This window comes from Pseudophryne corroboree, chromosome 2 (assembly GCF_028390025.1).
Source record: "Pseudophryne corroboree isolate aPseCor3 chromosome 2, aPseCor3.hap2, whole genome shotgun sequence".
Lineage (NCBI taxonomy): Eukaryota > Metazoa > Chordata > Amphibia > Anura > Myobatrachidae > Pseudophryne > Pseudophryne corroboree.
In genome coordinates this window covers 904,516,052-904,533,704 of record NC_086445.1, presented here as the reverse complement: position 1 = coordinate 904,533,704, position 17,653 = coordinate 904,516,052, and the positions used below count along the sequence as shown (strand labels likewise).

Sequence of the window (17,653 nt, the reverse complement as noted above, 5' to 3'; positions counted from 1 at the left end):
CCCGCGGTAGCTGTGGAAACCAGGTCCGCGAGACCTTCCCCAAATAAAACCTCACCCTTGTAAGGTAAAACCTCCATATGCCTCTCTGAGTCGGCATCAGCTGTCCATTGGCGGGTCCACAGGGCTCGCCTAGCCGAAATCGCCATGGCGTTGGCTCTCGAACCTAGCAGCCCAACGTCTCTCTGAGCGTCTCTCATATATAAGACTGCGTCTTTAATGTGACCTAAGGTCAATAAAATGGTATCCCTATCTAGGGTATCAATGTCAACTGACAAGGTATCTGTCCAAGCTGCAACTGCGCTACATACCCATGCCGATGCTATTGCCGGCCTGAGTAAAGCACCGGTATGTGTATAAATAGATTTTAAGGTAGTTTCCTGTCTGCGATCAGCAGGATCCTTGAGGGCTGCCGTGTCTGGAGATGGTAGCGCCACCTTCTTGGACAAGCGCGTTAAAGCCTTGTCCACCCTGGGCGAGGATTCTCACCGTACCCTGTCCCATGCAGGAAAAGGATACGCCATAAGAATCCTCATGGGAATCTGCAGTTTTTTATCTGGAGTTTCCCAAGCTTTTTCAAATAACTCGTTTAGCTCATGAGATGGGGGAAAGGTTACCTCAGGTTTCTTTTCCTTAAACATGTGCACCCTCGTGTCAGGGACAGAGGGGTCATCTGTGATATGCAAAACATCTTTTATCGCAATAATCATATCATGAATACTTTTGGCCACCCTTGGGTGTAACCTTGCATCATCGTAGTCGACACTGGAGTCAGAATCCGTGTCGGTATCAGTGTCTGCTATTTGGGATAGAGGACGTTTTTGGGACCCTGAAGGGCCCTGTGACACAGCTAAAGCCATGGATTGACTCCCTGCTTTTTCCCTGGACTCTGCTTTATCCATCCTTTTATGTAATAAAGTCACATTTGCATTTAAAACATTCCACATGTCCAACCAATCAGGTGTCGGCGCTGCCGACAGAGACACCACAATCATCTGCTCCACCTCCTACTTAGATGAGCCTTCCGCTTCAGACATGCCGACATACTCGTACCGACACCCCCACACACACACAGGGATATATTTATATGGAGACAGTTCCCCCAATAAGGCCCTTTGGAGAGACAGAGAGAGAGTATGCCAGCACACACCCAGCGCCAACTGACACTGGAAACAAAATTCCCAGATAAATAGCGCTTTTATATATAATAATCTGTATATAATACACTTACTGCGCCTTACAAATGCCCCCCCCCCCCCCCCCCTCTTTTCTGCCCTGTGTCACCGTGTTCAGCAGGGGAGAGTCCGGGGAGCCAGCTTCTCTGCAGTGCTCTGTGGAGAAAATGGCGCTGGTTAGTGCTGTGGGATCAAGCTCCGCCCCCCCAGCGGCGAGCTTCGGTCCCGCTCAATTATGTAATACTGGCGGGGGATTTTAATATATACTGCCTCCGCAGCCTATATATGTACTAGCCAGTCCTAGAGGTGTAATATTGCTGCCCAGGGCGCCCTCCCTGCGCCCTGCACCCATCCGTGCCTGCAGTGTGTGGGAGCAATGGCGCGCAGCGTTACTGCTGCGCGTTACCTCAGAGAAGATCTGAAGTCTTCTGCCGCCTTTGAAGTCTTCTGTCTTCTAATACTCACCCGGCTTCTATCTTCCGGCTCTGTGAGGAGGACGGCGGCGCGGCTCTGGGACAAACGGCGAGGGGAGACCTGCGTTCCGACTCCCTCTGGAGCTAATGGTGCCCAGTAGCCTAAGAAGCAGAGCCTAGCATTAAAGTAGGTCTGTTTCTCTCCCCTCAGTCCCTCGATGCAGGGAGTCTGTTGCCAGCAGGCTCCCTGAAAATAAAAAACCTAACAAATATACTTTCTGACAGGAAACTCAGTAGAGCTCCCTGTAATGCACCCAGTCTCCCCTGGGCACAGGAACTAACTGAGGTCTGGAGGACGGGCATAGAGGGAGGAGCCAGTGCACACCCATTCTAAAGTTTCTTTATAGTGCCCATGTCTCCTGCGGAGCCCGTCTATACCCCATGGTCCTTACGGAGTCCCCAGCATCCTCTAGGACGTAAGAGAAAAGGCAGTGGCACTTCCAAGAATCAGTGTATGGTCATCACAGGTATGTTCCAACGTTTCGGGCCCGCACACCCCTTAGTCAAACGTACACAGTACAGTAAATATTAGTTAAAGGAGGTTTTTTAATTTCACATACCGTTTTGTAAAGACTAAGGGGAAATTCAATTACACCACTTTTATACCGACTATAGCGGTTTGCACCCGGGAGCCTGACACGGGAGCTTCCCGGCACGATCCGCCTCAGGCCCCTTTCACACCACTGAATCCAACCTGGCATATTGCCGGGCTGGTGACGTCAGTGGTGACGCGGCGGGGGCGGCGCTGGGAGATCACATTATCTCCAAGCGCCACCCGTACATTCACTGTGAATGGGAGCCAGGTCGATGCGATCCGGCTTCCCGTTTACACAGCACAGCTTGCCTAGCTGAACTCTCCTTCAACCCTGCCAGCTACCAGAGTTGGAATACCGGGTCACTCGATACAGATTATTCCAACTGGGCCCAATTACAAAGCGCAGCAACACGGGTTATGTACTTTACTTTAGTACTTTACAGCAGCTAATTTAATTGCTCCCTAAGTATTACAATGAAAACAGAAAGGTACTTTAAATGGGTTGCCCACTTTCACTAACCGACCTCAAACCCCCTTGATAATGTTTCCTTAACTTATGATAATTGTGTTCTAGAACACTTTTCTAAAGTAATCAACTGATCCAGACCTCTGCAATACAACTCCATAAAGTCCAGGACTTTATGGATTGTCATTCTCCATTGTGAGCTACTGTACAGAATCAATGCAGTAAACATAAAAGGAGACTAGTTGTATTAAAAGGCCAATATAAATACAACCCATCCCTCCCTTAACAAAATCAGTCTCATACCTTTCTTTTCCATCCGTTTCATATCCATTAGCTTATCTACATTATTTGGGTCATTGAGCCACAGCTGCATGCGTACGAAGGGTTCTCTTCCTTTCAAACTCAGTTTATGCCAGGGCTTTGGTCTTGCCAGTAAATCAGAGACTGAGCCTTGAGTTAGCCCAAGAATAGTTTCGCCAAACAGACGTTGACCTACATAAAAACAAATAACCGGAAACGGTTAAATAACGGTGAATGTTACTGGTCTTTTATATTCAGATATATTACAGTGAGTATCACAATATTTAGTTTTATTCAGAAAGAATAGCTGGTCACGCTTTGTGTTTTTTTTTGTTTAATATGACAAATCCCTTCATAATATATTATAATAAGAATTTACTCACCGGTAATTCTATTTCTCGTAGTCCGTAGTGGATGCTGGGGACTCCGTCAGGACCATGGGGAATAGCGGCTCCGCAGGAGACAGGGCACAAAATTTAAAAGTTTGACCACTAGGTGGTGTGTACTGGCTCCTCCCCCTATGACCCTCCTCCAAGCCTCAGTTAGGATACTGTGCCCGGACGAGCGTACACAATAAGGAAGGATTTTGAATCCCGGGTAAGACTCATACCAGCCACACCAATCACACCGTACAACTTGTGATCTGAACCCAGTTAACAGTATGATAACGTAGGAGCCTCTGAAAAGATGGCTCACAACAATAAACAACCCGATTTTTTTGTAACAATAACTATGTACAAGTATTGCAGACAATCCGCACTTGGGATGGGCGCCCAGCATCCACTACGGACTACGAGAAATAGAATTACCGGTGAGTAAATTCTTATTTTCTCTGACGTCCTAGTGGATGCTGGGGACTCCGTCAGGACCATGGGGATTATACCAAAGCTCCCAAACGGGCGGGAGAGTGCGGAAGACTCTGCAGCACCGAATGAGAGAACTCCAGGTCCTCCTTAGCCAGGGTATCAAATTTGTAGAATTTTACAAACGTGTTCTCCCCTGACCACGTAGCTGCTCGGCAGAGTTGTAATGCCGAGACCCCTCGGGCAGCCGCCCAAGATGAGCCCACCTTCCTTGTGGAGTGGGCATTGACAGATTTAGGCTGTGGCAGGCCTGCCACAGAATGTGCCAGTTGAATTGTGCTACAAATCCAACGAGCAATCGTCTGCTTAGAAACAGGAGCACCCAGCTTGTTGGGTGCATACAGTATAAACAGCGAGTCAGATTTTCTGACTCCAGCCGTCCTTGAAATATATATTTTCAATGCTCTGACAACGTCCAGCAACTTGGAATCCTCCAAATCGCTAGTAGCCGCAGGCACCACAATAGGCTGGTTCAGGTGAAACGCTGATACCACCTTAGGCAGAAAATGAGGACGCGTCCTCAATTCTGCCCTGTCCGAATGGAAAATCAGATATGGGCTTTTATACGATAAAGCCGCCAATTCCGACACTCTCCTGGCTGAAGCCAGGGCCAGTAGCATGGTTACTTTCCATGTAAGATATTTCAAATCTACCGATTTGAGTGGCTCAAACAAATGGGATTTGAGAAAATCCAAAACTACATTGAGATCCCACGGTGCCACTGGGGGCACAACCGGGGGCTGTACATGTAGTACTCCTTTTACAAAAGTCTGGACTTCAGGAACTGAAGCCAATTCTTTCTGGAAGAAAATCGACAGGGCCGAAATTTGAACCTTAATGGACCCTAATTTGAGGCCCATAGATAATCCTGTTTGCAGGAAATGTAGGAATCGACCCAGTTGAAATTCCTCTGTCGGGGCCTTCCTGGCCTCACACCATGCAACATATTTTCTCCAAATGCGGTGATAATGTTGTGCAGTCACCTCCTTCCTGGCTTTGACCAGGGTAGGGATGACCTCTTCCGGAATGCCTTTTTCCCTTAGGATCCGGCGTTCAACCGCCATGCCGTCAAACGCAGCCACGGTAAGTCTTGGAATAGACACGGTCTCTGCTGAAGCAGATCCCTTCTTAGAGGTAGAGGCCACGGATCTTCCGTGAGCATCTCCTGAAGTTCCGGGTACCAAGTCCTTCTTGGCCAGTCCGGAGCCACTAGTATCGTTCTTACTCCCCTTTGCCGTATAATTCTCAGTACCTTGGGTATGAGAGGCAGAGGAGGGAACACATACACTGACTGGTACACCCATGGTGTTACCAGAGCGTCCACAGCTATTGCCTGAGGGTCTCTTGACCTGGCGCAATACCTGTCCAGTTTTTTGTTGAGGCGGGACGCCATCATGTCCACCATTGGTCTTTCCCAATGGACTACAATCATGTGGTGAACACTGCTGACAGTGCTATCACATGATTTTCCGCCCAGCGAAGAATCCTTGCAGCTTCTGCCATTGCCCTCCTGCTTCTTGTGCCGCCCTGTCTGTTTACGTGGGCGACTGCCGTGATGTTGTCCGACTGGATCAACGCCGGCTGACCCTGAAGCAGAGGTTTTGCCAGGCTTAGAGCATTGTAGATTGCTCTTAGTTCCAGTATATTTATGTGAAGAGACGTTTCCAGGCTTGACCACACGCCCTGGAAGTTTCTTCCTTGTGTGACCGCTCCCCAGCCTCTCAGGCTGGCATCCGTGGTCACTAGGACCCAGTTCTGTATGCCGAATCTGCGGCCCTCTAACAGATGAGCACTCTGCAACCACCATAGCAGAGAGACCCTTGTCCTTGTCGACAATTTTATCCGCTGATGCATCTGCAGATGCGATCCGGACCATTTGTCTAGCAGATCCCACTGAAAAATTCGTGCATGGAATCTGCCGAATGGAATCGCTTCGTAAGAAGCCACCATTTTTCCAAGGACTCTTGTGCATTGATGCACAGACACTGTCCCTGGTTTTAGGAGGTTCCTGACGAGTTCGGATAACTCCCTGGCTTTCTTCTCCGGAAGAAATACCTTTTTCTGAACAGTGTCCAGAATCATCCCTAGGAACAGCAGACGTGTCGTCGGGATCAGTTGGGATTTTGGAAAATTCAGAACCCACCCGTGCTGTTGGAGCACTACTTGAGTTAGTGCTACTCCGACCTCCAGCTGTTCTCTGGATCTTGCCCTTATCAGGAGATCGTCCAAGTAAGGGATAATTAATACGCCTTCTCTTCGAAGAAGGATCATCATTTCGGCCATTACCTTGGTAAAGACCCTGGGTGCCGTGGACAATCCAAACGGCAGCGTCTGAAACTGATAATGACAGTTTTGTACCACGAACCTGAGGTACCCTTGGTGTGAAGGGCAAATTGGGACATGAAGGTAAGCATCCTTGATGTCCAAGGACACCATAAAATCCCCTTCTTCCAGATTCGCTATCACTGCTCTGAGTGACTCCATCTTGAACTTGAATTTTTGTATGTACAGGTTCAGAGATTTCAGATTTAGAATAGGTCTTACCGAGCCGTCCGGCTTCGGTACCACAAATAGCGTGGAGTAATACCCCTTTCCCTGTTGTAGAAGGGGTACCTTGATTATCACCTGCTGAGAATACAGCTTGTGAATGGCTTCCAATACCGTCGCCCTGTCTGAGGGAGACGTTGGCAAAGCAGATTTTAGGAACCGGCGAGGGGGAGACTTCTCGAATTCCAACCTGTAACCCTGAGATACTACCTGCAGGATCCAGGGGTCCACCTGCGAGTGAGCCCACTGTGCGCTGAAATTCTTGAGGCGACCCCCCACCGCCCCTGAGTCCGCTTGTAAGGTCCCAGCGTCATGCTGAGGCCTTTGCAGAAGCCGGGGAGGACTTCTGCTCCTGGGAAGGGGCTGCTTGCTGCAGTCTCTTACCCTTTCCTTTGCCTCGGGGCAAATATGAATGTCCTTTTGCTCGCTTGTTCTTATAGGAACGAAAGGACTGCGGCTGAAAAGACTGCGTCTTTTTCTGCTGGGAGGGGACTTGAGGTAAAAAGGTGGACTTCCCGGCTGTTGCCGTGGCTACCAAATCCGATAGACCGACCCCAAAAAATTCCTCCCCTTTATACGGCAATACTTCCATATGCCGTTTGGAATCCGCATCGCCTGACCACTGTCGTGTCCATAGACTTCTTCTGGCAGATATGGACATCGCACTTACTCTTGATGCCAGAGTGCAGATATCCCTTTGTGCATCTCGCATATAAAGGAATGCATCCTTTAATTGCTCTATAGTCAATAAAATACTGTCCCTATCCAGGGTATCAATATTTTCAGTCAGGGAATCCGACCAAGCCACCCCAGCACTGCACATCCAGGCTGAGGCGATTGCTGGTCGCAGTATAACACCAGTATGTGTGTATATACTTTTTAGAGTATTTTCCAGCCTCCTATCAGCTGGATCCTTGAGGGCGGCCGTATCAGGAGACGGTAACGCCACTTGTTTGGATAAACGTGTGAGCGCCTTGTCCACCCTAGGGGGTGTTTCCCAGCGCGCCCTAACCTCTGGCGGGAAAGGGTATAACGCCAATAACTTCTTTGAAATTAGCAGTTTTTTATCAGGGGTAACCCACGCTTCATCACACACGTCATTCAATTCCTCTGATTCAGGAAAAACTACAGGTAGTTTTTTCAGACCCCACATAATACCCCTTTTTGTGGTACTTGCAGTATCAGAGATATGCAAAGCCTCCTTCATTGCCGTGATCATATAACGTGTGGCCCTACTGGAAAATACGTTCGTTTCTTCACCGTCGACACTAGATTCGGTGTCCGTGTCTGGGTCTGTGTCGACCGACTGAGGAAAAGGGCGTTTTACAGCCCCTGACGGTGTTTGAGACGCCTGTACAGGTACTAACTGGTTTGCCGGTCGTCTCATGTCGTCAACCGACTTTTGCAGCGTGCTGACATTATCACGTAATTCCATAAACAAAGCCATCCATTCCGGTGTCGACTCCCTAGGGGGTGACATCACCATTACCGGCAATTGCTCCGCCTCCACACCAACATCGTCCTCATACATGTCGACACACACGTACCGACACACAGCAGACACACAGGGAATGCTCTGATAGAAGACAGGACCCCACTAGCCCTTTGGGGAGACAGAGGGAGAGTTTGCCAGCACACACCAAAGCGCTATAATTATATAGGAACAACCTTATATAAGTGTTGTTTCCTTATAGCTGCTTAAATATATATAATATCGCCAAAAAATGCCCCCCCTCTCTGTTTTTTACCCTGTTTCTGTAGTGCAGTGCAGGGGAGAGCCTGGGAGCCTTCCTAGCAGCGGAGCTGTGTAGGAAAATGGCGCTGTGTGCTGAGGAGATAGGCCCCGCCCCCTATTCCGGCGGGCTCTTCTCCCGGTTTTTCTGAGACCTGGCAGGGGTGAAATACATCCATATAGCCTCATGGACTATATGTGATGTATTCTTTTTAGCCAGAAAGGTATTAACATTGCTGCCCAGGGCGCCCCCCCCAGCGCCCTGCACCCTCAGTGACCGCCGGTGTGAAGTGTGCCTGAGCGCAATGGCGCACAGCTGCAGTGCTGTGCGCTACCTCATGAAGACTGAAAAGCCTTCAGCCGCCGGTTTCTGGACCTCTTCTTACTTCGGCATCTGCAAGGGGGTCGGCGGCGCGGCTCCGGTGACCCATCCAGGCTGTACCTGTGATCGTCCCTCTGGAGCTAGTGTCCAGTAGCCTAAGAAGCCAATCCACCCTGCACGCAGGTGAGTTCACTTCTTCTCCCCTAGGTCCCTCGTTGCAGTGAGCCTGTTGCCAGCAGGACTCACTGAAAATAATAAAACTATCAAAACTTTTACTCTAAGCAGCTCTTTATGAGAGCCACCTAGATTGCACCCTGCTCGGACGGGCACAAAAACCTAACTGAGGCTTGGAGGAGGGTCATAGGGGGAGGAGCCAGTACACACCACCTAGTGGTCAAACTTTTAAATTTTGTGCCCTGTCTCCTGCGGAGCCGCTATTCCCCATGGTCCTGACGGAGTCCCCAGCATCCACTAGGACGTCAGAGAAATGTAAATTATATATATATATATATATATATATATATGTATATATATATATATAAAATAAAGAATTGTAAGACATCCTATGAGCTCATAAAATAAAACACAATTGCATACCCAAACACTTTGGGGTCTATTCGTGAAGCAGTGAAAACTGTGGAGAAGTGAGCCAGTGGAGAAGAACCAATCAGCATTGAAGTAACATTTATAATTTGCATGCTATAAAATTATACAGAGCAGCTGATTGGTTGCCATGGGCAACTTTTCCACTGGCTCACTTCTCCACTCTTTTCACTGCTTCATGAATAGACCCCTTTATGATCAACCATAGGCCCAGATTTATCAAGCCTTGGAGAGTGATAAAAAGCACGGTGATAAAGTACCAGCCAATCAGCTCCTAACTGTAATTTTTAAAACACAGACTGTGACATGGAAGTTAGGAGCTGATTGGTTGGTACTTTATCTCCGTGCAATTTATCACTCTCCAAGGCTTGATAAATGTGGGTGACAGTATCACTTCCTGTCCGCTGACATGGGGTCGGCGTACAGAAAGCTTCATAGACAGACTGGGAAGGCACTGGAGCCAGCTATATGCAAGAAGAGTAGAAGGGGTTTGAGGGTCCTGCCCATGATCTCAAAGGTTAAGAGAGTTGGGGTACAACTAAGAGTTGAAATGGGGAAAAAAAAAAGAGACAGGTGGACAGACAGCTGATATTGTGGGCAGAGTGATTACCCGGAGCATGTGCACAGAATTGGTTCATACCTAAATTGTTATCTGTTAAAACTTCTTTCACTCTCTTGGTGATGCCATAGGTGTCCAGCTCTGGCGACATGGCTACTAGCTCTTGGATGCTCAGCGCTGACTGACCAGGAAATGGAAGTGGTGTTGCTGGCTGGGAGTCACCTGCAGTGGCGTCACTAGATTCCTGCGCTTCCCCTTCTTTGCTCGCCTCAATTGTAGGACACGGCTGTTGAACCAGTTCAGTCAAGCTCTTCACCGACTCACTGGAGCTCAGTGGAGAGTCCGGAGCAGGACTGCAGCTAGTTGAGCTCTTTGGAGTATTTTCTATAGGAAAAAAAAAAAAAGACCCTTTGGTTAAATGGTGTTTGTTAGCGGAGATAATAGTACTAGCATCTTGCTGCAGAAATGGTGCAACACGCAACATCAATTTTTTGGGGAACAAAAAAGAATAACTGTTCTTTGCATATGCTGGACAACTTAGTGGTGTAGTGCCTCTGTCATTATAACACCCTGTCATTTTGATTTACCTAACTTCGGTATACCACATAGCGCTGGGATATGACGGCATTAGCTCCTGCTCTATACTCCAGCAACAGGTCCATCTTAGTTCATAGGGTTCACTGGCCCTCGGTTCAGAAGGGCAGACTTTCTTTTCAACCCAAATACTCTACAGCTCGGCTAAAGCCCTACCGCACACAACAGCTCCGCCTGGTATCTCTGCATCTATTGTAAGGATGAGTATACTGTACATGCATATCCGCAGTACTCAATGGGACAGCAATGCTAATTTATAAACTATAAGGCGGCTTTATACAAATAACCTACAGTATACATTCAATAAATGAGTTACCACCCCCAGCTTATTGTTACAGAAGGCCATCCTCCCTTATATACCACATGTGGATGTAATCTCTCTTTAAGGGCCTGATTTTGACTCACATGCAGTAGCGTCTATTGGCGGTCACCCGTCTGTGACTTTAAGCAAATGCCACTACAAACTCCTGAACGTTTGGCCGAATGTGCCAAGTCTGAAACGCCCACTTTCAGGGTCTATAGACACAGTAATACCAACTGGTGTATTCTTACACTCCACCATCAGTCGCACCATCAAAACTTTCACCAGCCCTATGGGGGGTGTAGTGTCTCAGTCTGACTATGGCCTCCTATGCCTGTGTCTTTGTACGCATCTTCTGTCAGACTCACCCACGACACACCCATAACACGCCACCCCCAACTGCATTTGTAGCTCCCTCCCAGTCACCACCCAGGAACCTTGTCCACAACATTACTGATACCGCCCGTCTCTGTTACAACAGCGGCTTAGTACGCACGCACAGTGTACCGCATGTATCACATGAGATTTTAGACATTTTTTCGGATGCGTAGGCCGGGAGTCTGACCGCTGATATTTCACTGGGCGTCGGGATTCCGCCGTTGGTATCCTGACAGCCGGGATTCCGACAGCTGGTAAATTGACTGCCTGCCCTTTAAACATGATGGTTTACTATCATGCTTAAAGTTCTAATGCCAACACGGCTAACATTCTTTAATTCACATTACTACCGCGTTGACATTGTCCTGTCAACATCACATTGTTTACATTTGAACTGATAATAATAAGAATTTACTTACCGATAATTCTATTTCTCGTAGTCCGTAGTGGATGCTGGGGACTCCGTCAGGACCATGGGGAATAGCGGGCTCCGCAGGAGACAGGGCACATCTAAAAAGCTTTTTAGGTCACATGGTGTGTACTGGCTCCTCCCCCTATGACCCTCCTCCAAGCCTCAGTTAGGTACTGTGCCCGGACGAGCGTACACAATAAGGAAGGATCTTGAATCCCGGGTAAGACTCATACCAGCCACACCAATCACACCGTACAACTTGTGATCTGAACCCAGTTAACAGTATGATAACAAAACGAAGTAGCCTCCGAAAAGATGGCTCACAACAATAGTAATAACCCGATTTTTGTAACAATAACTATGTACAAGCATTGCAGACAATCCGCACTTGGGATGGGCGCCCAGCATCCACTACGGACTACGAGAAATAGAATTATCGGTAAGTAAATTCTTATTTTCTCTAACGTCCTAGTGGATGCTGGGGACTCCGTCAGGACCATGGGGATTATACCAAAGCTCCCAAACGGGCGGGAGAGTGCGGATGACTCTGCAGCACCGAATGAGAGAACTCCAGGTCCTCCTTAGCCAGAGTATCAAAATTTGTAAAATTTTACAAACGTGTTCTCCCCTGACCACGTAGCTGCTCGGCAAAGTTGTAATGCCGAGACTCCTCGGGCAGCCGCCCAGGATGAGCCCAACTTCCTTGTGGAATGGGCATCTACATATTTCGTCTGTGGCAGGCCTGCCACAGAATGTGCAAGCTGAATTGTACTACAAATCCAGCGTGCAATAGACTGCTTAGAAGCATGAGCACCCAGCTTGTTGGGTGTATACAGTATAAACAGCAAGTCAGACTTTCTGACTCCAGCCGTCCTAACTATATATATATATATATATATTTTTAGGGCCCTGACCACGTCTAGTAACTTGGAGTCCTCCAAGTCCCTAGTAGCCGCAGGCACCACAAGAGGTTGTTTCAGGTGAAAACGCTGACACCCCTTCATGAAGAAACTGGAGACGAGTCCCAGTTCTGTCCTGTTCAAATGGAAAATTTTAATATGGGCTTTTGTAAGACAAAGCCGCCCATTCTGACAATCGCCTGGCCGAGGCCAGGGCTAACAACATGGTCACTTCCCATGTGAGATATTTGTCAACAGCATGGTCACTTTCCATGTGAGATATTTCAAATCCACAGATTTGAGCGGTTCAAACCAATATGATTTTAAGAAATCCCAACACTATGTTGAGATCTCACGGTGCCCCTAGGGGCACAAAAAAGCTGTATATGCAATACATCCTTTACAATCTGGACTTCAGGAACAGAAGTCAATTCTTTCTGGAAGAAAATCTACAGGGCCGAAATTTAAATGTTAATGAACCCCAATTTGAGGTCCAAAACACTCCTGTTTTCAGGAAGTGTAGAAATCGACCTAGTTGAATTTCCGTCGTGGAGCCTTCCTGGCCTCACCCACGCAACATATTTTCACCACATGTGGTGATGACGTTGTGCGGTCACCTCCTTCCTGGCTTTGACCAGGGTAGGTATGACCTCTTATGGAATGCCTTTTCCCCTCAGGATCCGGCATTCAACCGCCATGCCGTCAAACGCAGCCGCGGTAAGTCTTGGAATAGACATGGTACTTGCTGAATCAAGTCCCTTCTTAGCTCCCCAGGCCCTTAGTCCTCTGTGAGCATTTCTTGAAGTTCCGGGTACCAAGTCCCTCTTGGCCAATCCGGAGCCACTAGTATAGTTCATACTCCTCTATGTCTTATAATTCTCAATACCCTGGTTATGAGAAACAGAGGAGGGAACACATACACAGACTGGTACACCCACGGTGTTACCAGAACATCCACAGCTATCGCCTGAAGGTCTCATGACCTGGCGGAATACCTGTCCCGTTTTTGTTCGGGCGGGACGCCATCATGTCCACCTTTGGTCTTTGCCAACGGTCCACAATCATGTTGAAAAACTTCCCTATGAAGTTTCCACTCTCCCGGGTGGAGGTCATGCCTGCTGAGGAAGTCTGCTTCCCAGTCGTCCACTCCCGGAAAGAACACTGCTGACAGTGCTATCACATGATTTTCCGCCTAGCGAAAAATCCTTGCAGTTTTCACTGCCCTCCTGCTTCTTGTGCCGCCCTTCTGTTTACGTGGGCGACTGCCGTGATGTTATCCCACTGGATCAATACCGGCTGACCTTGAAGCAGAGGTCTAGCTAAGTTTAGAGCATTATAAATTTGCTCTAAGCTTATTTATGCGGAGAGAATTCTCCAGACTTAATCACACTTCCCTGGAAATTTTTTCCCTGTGTGACTGTTCCCCAGCCTCTCAGGCTGGCCTCCGTGGTCACCGGCATCCAATCCTGAATGCCGAATCTGTGGCCCTCTAGAAGATGAGCACTCTGTAATCACCACAGGAGAGACACCCTTTTCCTTGGATATAGGGTTATCCGCTGATGCATCTGAGGATGCGATCCGGACCATTTGTCCAGCAGATCCCACTGAAGAGTTCTTGCGGGAAATCTGCCGAATGGAATTGCTTCGTAATAAGCCACCATTTTTACCAGGACTCTTGTGCAATGATGCACTGACACTTTTCCTGGTTTTAGGAGGATCCCGATTAGCTCGGATAACTCCCTGGTTTTCTCCACTGGGAGAAACACGTTTTTCTGGACTGTGTCCAGAATCTTCCCTAGGAACAGTAGACGTGTCGTCGGAAAAAGCTGCGATTTTGGAATATTTAGAATCCACTCGTGCTGTCGTAGAACTACTTAAGATAGTGCTACTCCGACCTCCAACTGTTCTCTGGACCTTGCCCTTATCAGGAAAGCGTCCATGTTTCTTTTAAGAAAAATCATCATTCCGGCCATTACCTTGGTAAAGACCCGGGGCGCCGTGGACCATCCAAACGGCAGCGTCTGAACTGATAGTGACAGTTCTGTACCAGGAACCTGAAGTACCCTTGGTGAGAAGGGCAAATTTGGACCTGTAGGTAAACGTCCCTGATATCCAGTGACATCATATCGTCCCCTTCTTCCTGGTTCGCTATCACTGCTCCGAGTGACTCCATCTTGATTTGAACGCTTGTATGTAAGTGTTCAAATATTTCAGATCTCACCGAGCCGGTTGGCTTCAGTACCACAATATAGTGTGGAATACTACCCCCTTCCTTGTTGTAAGAAGGGTACTTTGATTATCACCTGCTGGGAATACAGCCTGTGAATTGTGTGAGGGGGAGACGTCTCGAATTTCCAATGTACACCTGGGATATTACATGTAGGATCCCGGAGTTCCCTTGCGAGTGTTGCTGAAACTCTTGAGATGACCCCCTACCGCACCTGAGTCCGCTTGTACGGCCCCAGCGTTATGCTGCGGACTTGGCAGAAGCCGTGAGGAGCTTCTGTTCCTGGGAATGAGCTGCTTGCTGCAGTCTTCTTCCCTTTCCTCTCCCCCTGGGCAGATATGACTGGCCTTCGCCCGCCTGCCCGTATGGGGACGAAAGGACTGAGACTGAAAAGACTGTGTCCTTTTCTGCCAATATGTGACTCGGGGTAACAAAAGGTGGATTTTTCAGCTGTTGCCATGGCCACCAGGTCCAATGGACCGCCCCTTTATACGGCAATACTTCCATATGCCGTCTGGAATCTGCCTCACCTGACCACTGTCGTGTCTTCGTCTGGCAGATATGTACATCACATTTACTCTTGATGCCAGAATGCAAATATGCCTCTGCGCATCACACATATATAGAAATGCATCCTTAAAATGCTCTATAGACAATAAAATCCTGTCCCTGTCAAGGGTATCAAAATTTTCAGTCAGGAAATCCGACCAAGCCCCCTCAGCGCTGCACATCCAGGCTGAGGCGATTGCTGGTCGTAGTATAACACCAGTATGTGTGTATATACTGTTATGATATTTTCCAGCTTCCTATCAGCTGGCTCCTTGAGGGCGGCCGTATCTGGAAACGGTAACGCCATGTTTTTTATAAGCGTGTGAGCGCCTTGTCCACCCTAAGGTGTGTTTTCCAACTCGCCCTTACTACTGGCGGGAAAAAGGGTATACCGCCCATAACTTTCTGTCGGAGGAACCCCACGTATCATCACACACTTCATTTAATTTATCTGATTTAGGCAAAACTACAAGTAGTTTTTTCCCACCCTACAAAATACCCTTATTTGTGGTACTTGTGGTATCAGAAATACGTAACACCTCCTTCATTGCCCTTAACATGTAACTTGTGGCCCTAAAGGAAAAATACGTTTGTTTCTTCACCGTCGACACTGGGGTCAGTGTCCGTGTCAGTGTCTGTCGACCGACTGAGGTAAATGGGCGTTTTTACAAGCCCCTGACGGTGTCTGAGACGCCTGGACCGATACTAATTTGTCCGCCGGCTGTCTCATGTCGTCAACCGGCTTGCAGCGTGTTGACATTATCACGTAATTCCATAAGTAAGCCATCCATTCTGGTGTCGACTCCCTAGAGAGTGACATCACCATTACAGGCAATTTTCTCCGTCTCCTCACCAACATTTTCCTCATACATGTCGACACACACGTACCGACCTACAGCACACACATACAGGGAATGCTCTGATAGAGGACAGGACCCACTAGCCCTTTGGGGAGACAGAGGGAGAGTTTGCCAGCACACACCAAAAGCGCCATAATGTATATAACAACCCTAGAAGGTGTTGTTTCTATATATGGGCTCTTAATATATAATTATATCGCCAATTTATGCCCCCCTTCTCTTTAACCCTGTTTCTGTAGTGCAGGGGAGAGTGGGAGCCTTCCTCACCAGCGGAGCTGGTCAGGAAAATGGCGCTGAGTGCTGAGGAGAATAAGCTCCGCCCCTTTCACGGCGGGCTTTTCTCCCGGTTATTAGGAAAACTGGCCTGGGTTAAATACATACATATAGCCTTAATGGCTATATGTGATGTATTTATTTGCCAAATAGGTATTTATATTGCTGCCCAGGGCGCCCCCAGCAGCGCCCTGCACCCTCCGTGACCGTGTCAGTGAGCCGTGTAGCAACAATGGCGCACAGCTGCAGTGCTGTGCGCTACCTCTCTGAAGACTGTGAAGTCTTCTGCCGCCTGTTTCCGGACCTCCGTTCCGCCGTCTTTCTTCAGCGTCTGTAAGGGGGATCGGCGGCGCGGCTCCGGGACGAACCCCAGGCTGACCTGTGTTCCGACTCCCTCTGGAGCTCAGTGTCCAGTAGCCTAAAACTTCAATCCTCCTGCACGCAGGTGAGTTGCAAGTCTCTCCCCTAAGTCCCTCGTTGCAGTGATCCTGTCGCCAGCAGGAATCACTGATTAGAAACCTAAAAAAAAACTTTACTAAACAGCTCCTTAAGAGAGCCATCCAGTTTGCACCCTTCTCGGACGGGCACAAAAACCTAACTGAGGCTTGGAGGAGGGTCATAGGGGGAGGAGCCAGTACACACCATGTGACCTAAAAAGCTTTTTAGATGTGCCCTGTCTCCTGCGGAGCCCGCTATTCCCCATGGTCCTGACGGAGTCCCCAGCATCCACTAGGACGTTAGAGAAATTAAATTATTATTAATGTTCTTTATTAGAAAGTAAAAATCACAGCAGGGGGCATGGAGCAACACTAAAAGTTTCAAATCTGTAAATGAAGGCAACGCGATAGGTACTGTAATTATTACACTCCGTGTTTTGTTTAGCCGTTAGCTGCTAGAGATGCTCATACGGGGCAAATGCAAAGTGTTAATAAAAAAGAAATAAAAAAGAAACAAACCATACTGTAATGAATAAATGGCATATGAATTACAGATCCACAGCCCCGTCTCCTGAATACTATTAGCATGCTGACATTCTGCATGTTCTAGTAAATGTTATGTAATGCCTGTTCACATTCATGACCCTGTCTAACCCGAGCTTGTGTGGCACATGACAATCCCATTTTATATAGAGATTAATAGCCTCTAAAATTACAGCTAAAAGCACCCACTACTCTAATGCGCTGCAGAAAACATAGCTGACTAATAAAATCAGATGCAGACAACGCTGTAGACTAATGAGGTCAAATACTCCTAACGTTAGTGATCGTGACTAGATATAGCCACAGCAGCGCACTATTTGGAGCCAATACTATGGCTAATGTGCTTCATGAACAGGAGCAGCTGCAGAGAACACTTTCAGCTAGGAGATTGGATATAGCCGCCTGGGCTTACTGTATGGACCTGCTGCAGCCAGCTCTGGCAGAAGTCTGTAACCAGCTGCTGCAGCCAAAACATTTTATTTCTAGACCAGCCAACATGGACAAATAGAACAACCAGCTAAAGACAACCCACAGCTAGGGTCAATGTAAAAAAAAACTGCAATGTATTTATGAACAGTTTCTTATACAGATGCCTATTTAACCAGTTT

General features: G+C 48.0%; 1 protein-coding gene across 4 annotated transcripts in view; it reads right to left on the bottom strand.

The window, feature by feature from the left end:
* Positions 1-17,653, bottom strand: part of CUX1 (cut like homeobox 1) — a 622,185-nt gene that overhangs the window by 157,315 nt on the left and 447,217 nt on the right. For 3 of the 4 annotated variants that reach the window (XM_063956056.1, XM_063956058.1, XM_063956057.1), the window contains 2 exons: positions 9,654-9,956; positions 2,950-3,138 (listed from right to left, as the gene is read on the bottom strand). The exons of the other annotated variant lie outside the window; for it this stretch is intronic. In XM_063956056.1, coding sequence (XP_063812126.1) covers positions 2,950-3,138; positions 9,654-9,956 — 492 coding nt within the window. The remainder of the gene's footprint in view (positions 1-2,949; positions 3,139-9,653; positions 9,957-17,653) is intronic. 4 annotated transcript variants of the gene reach the window in all.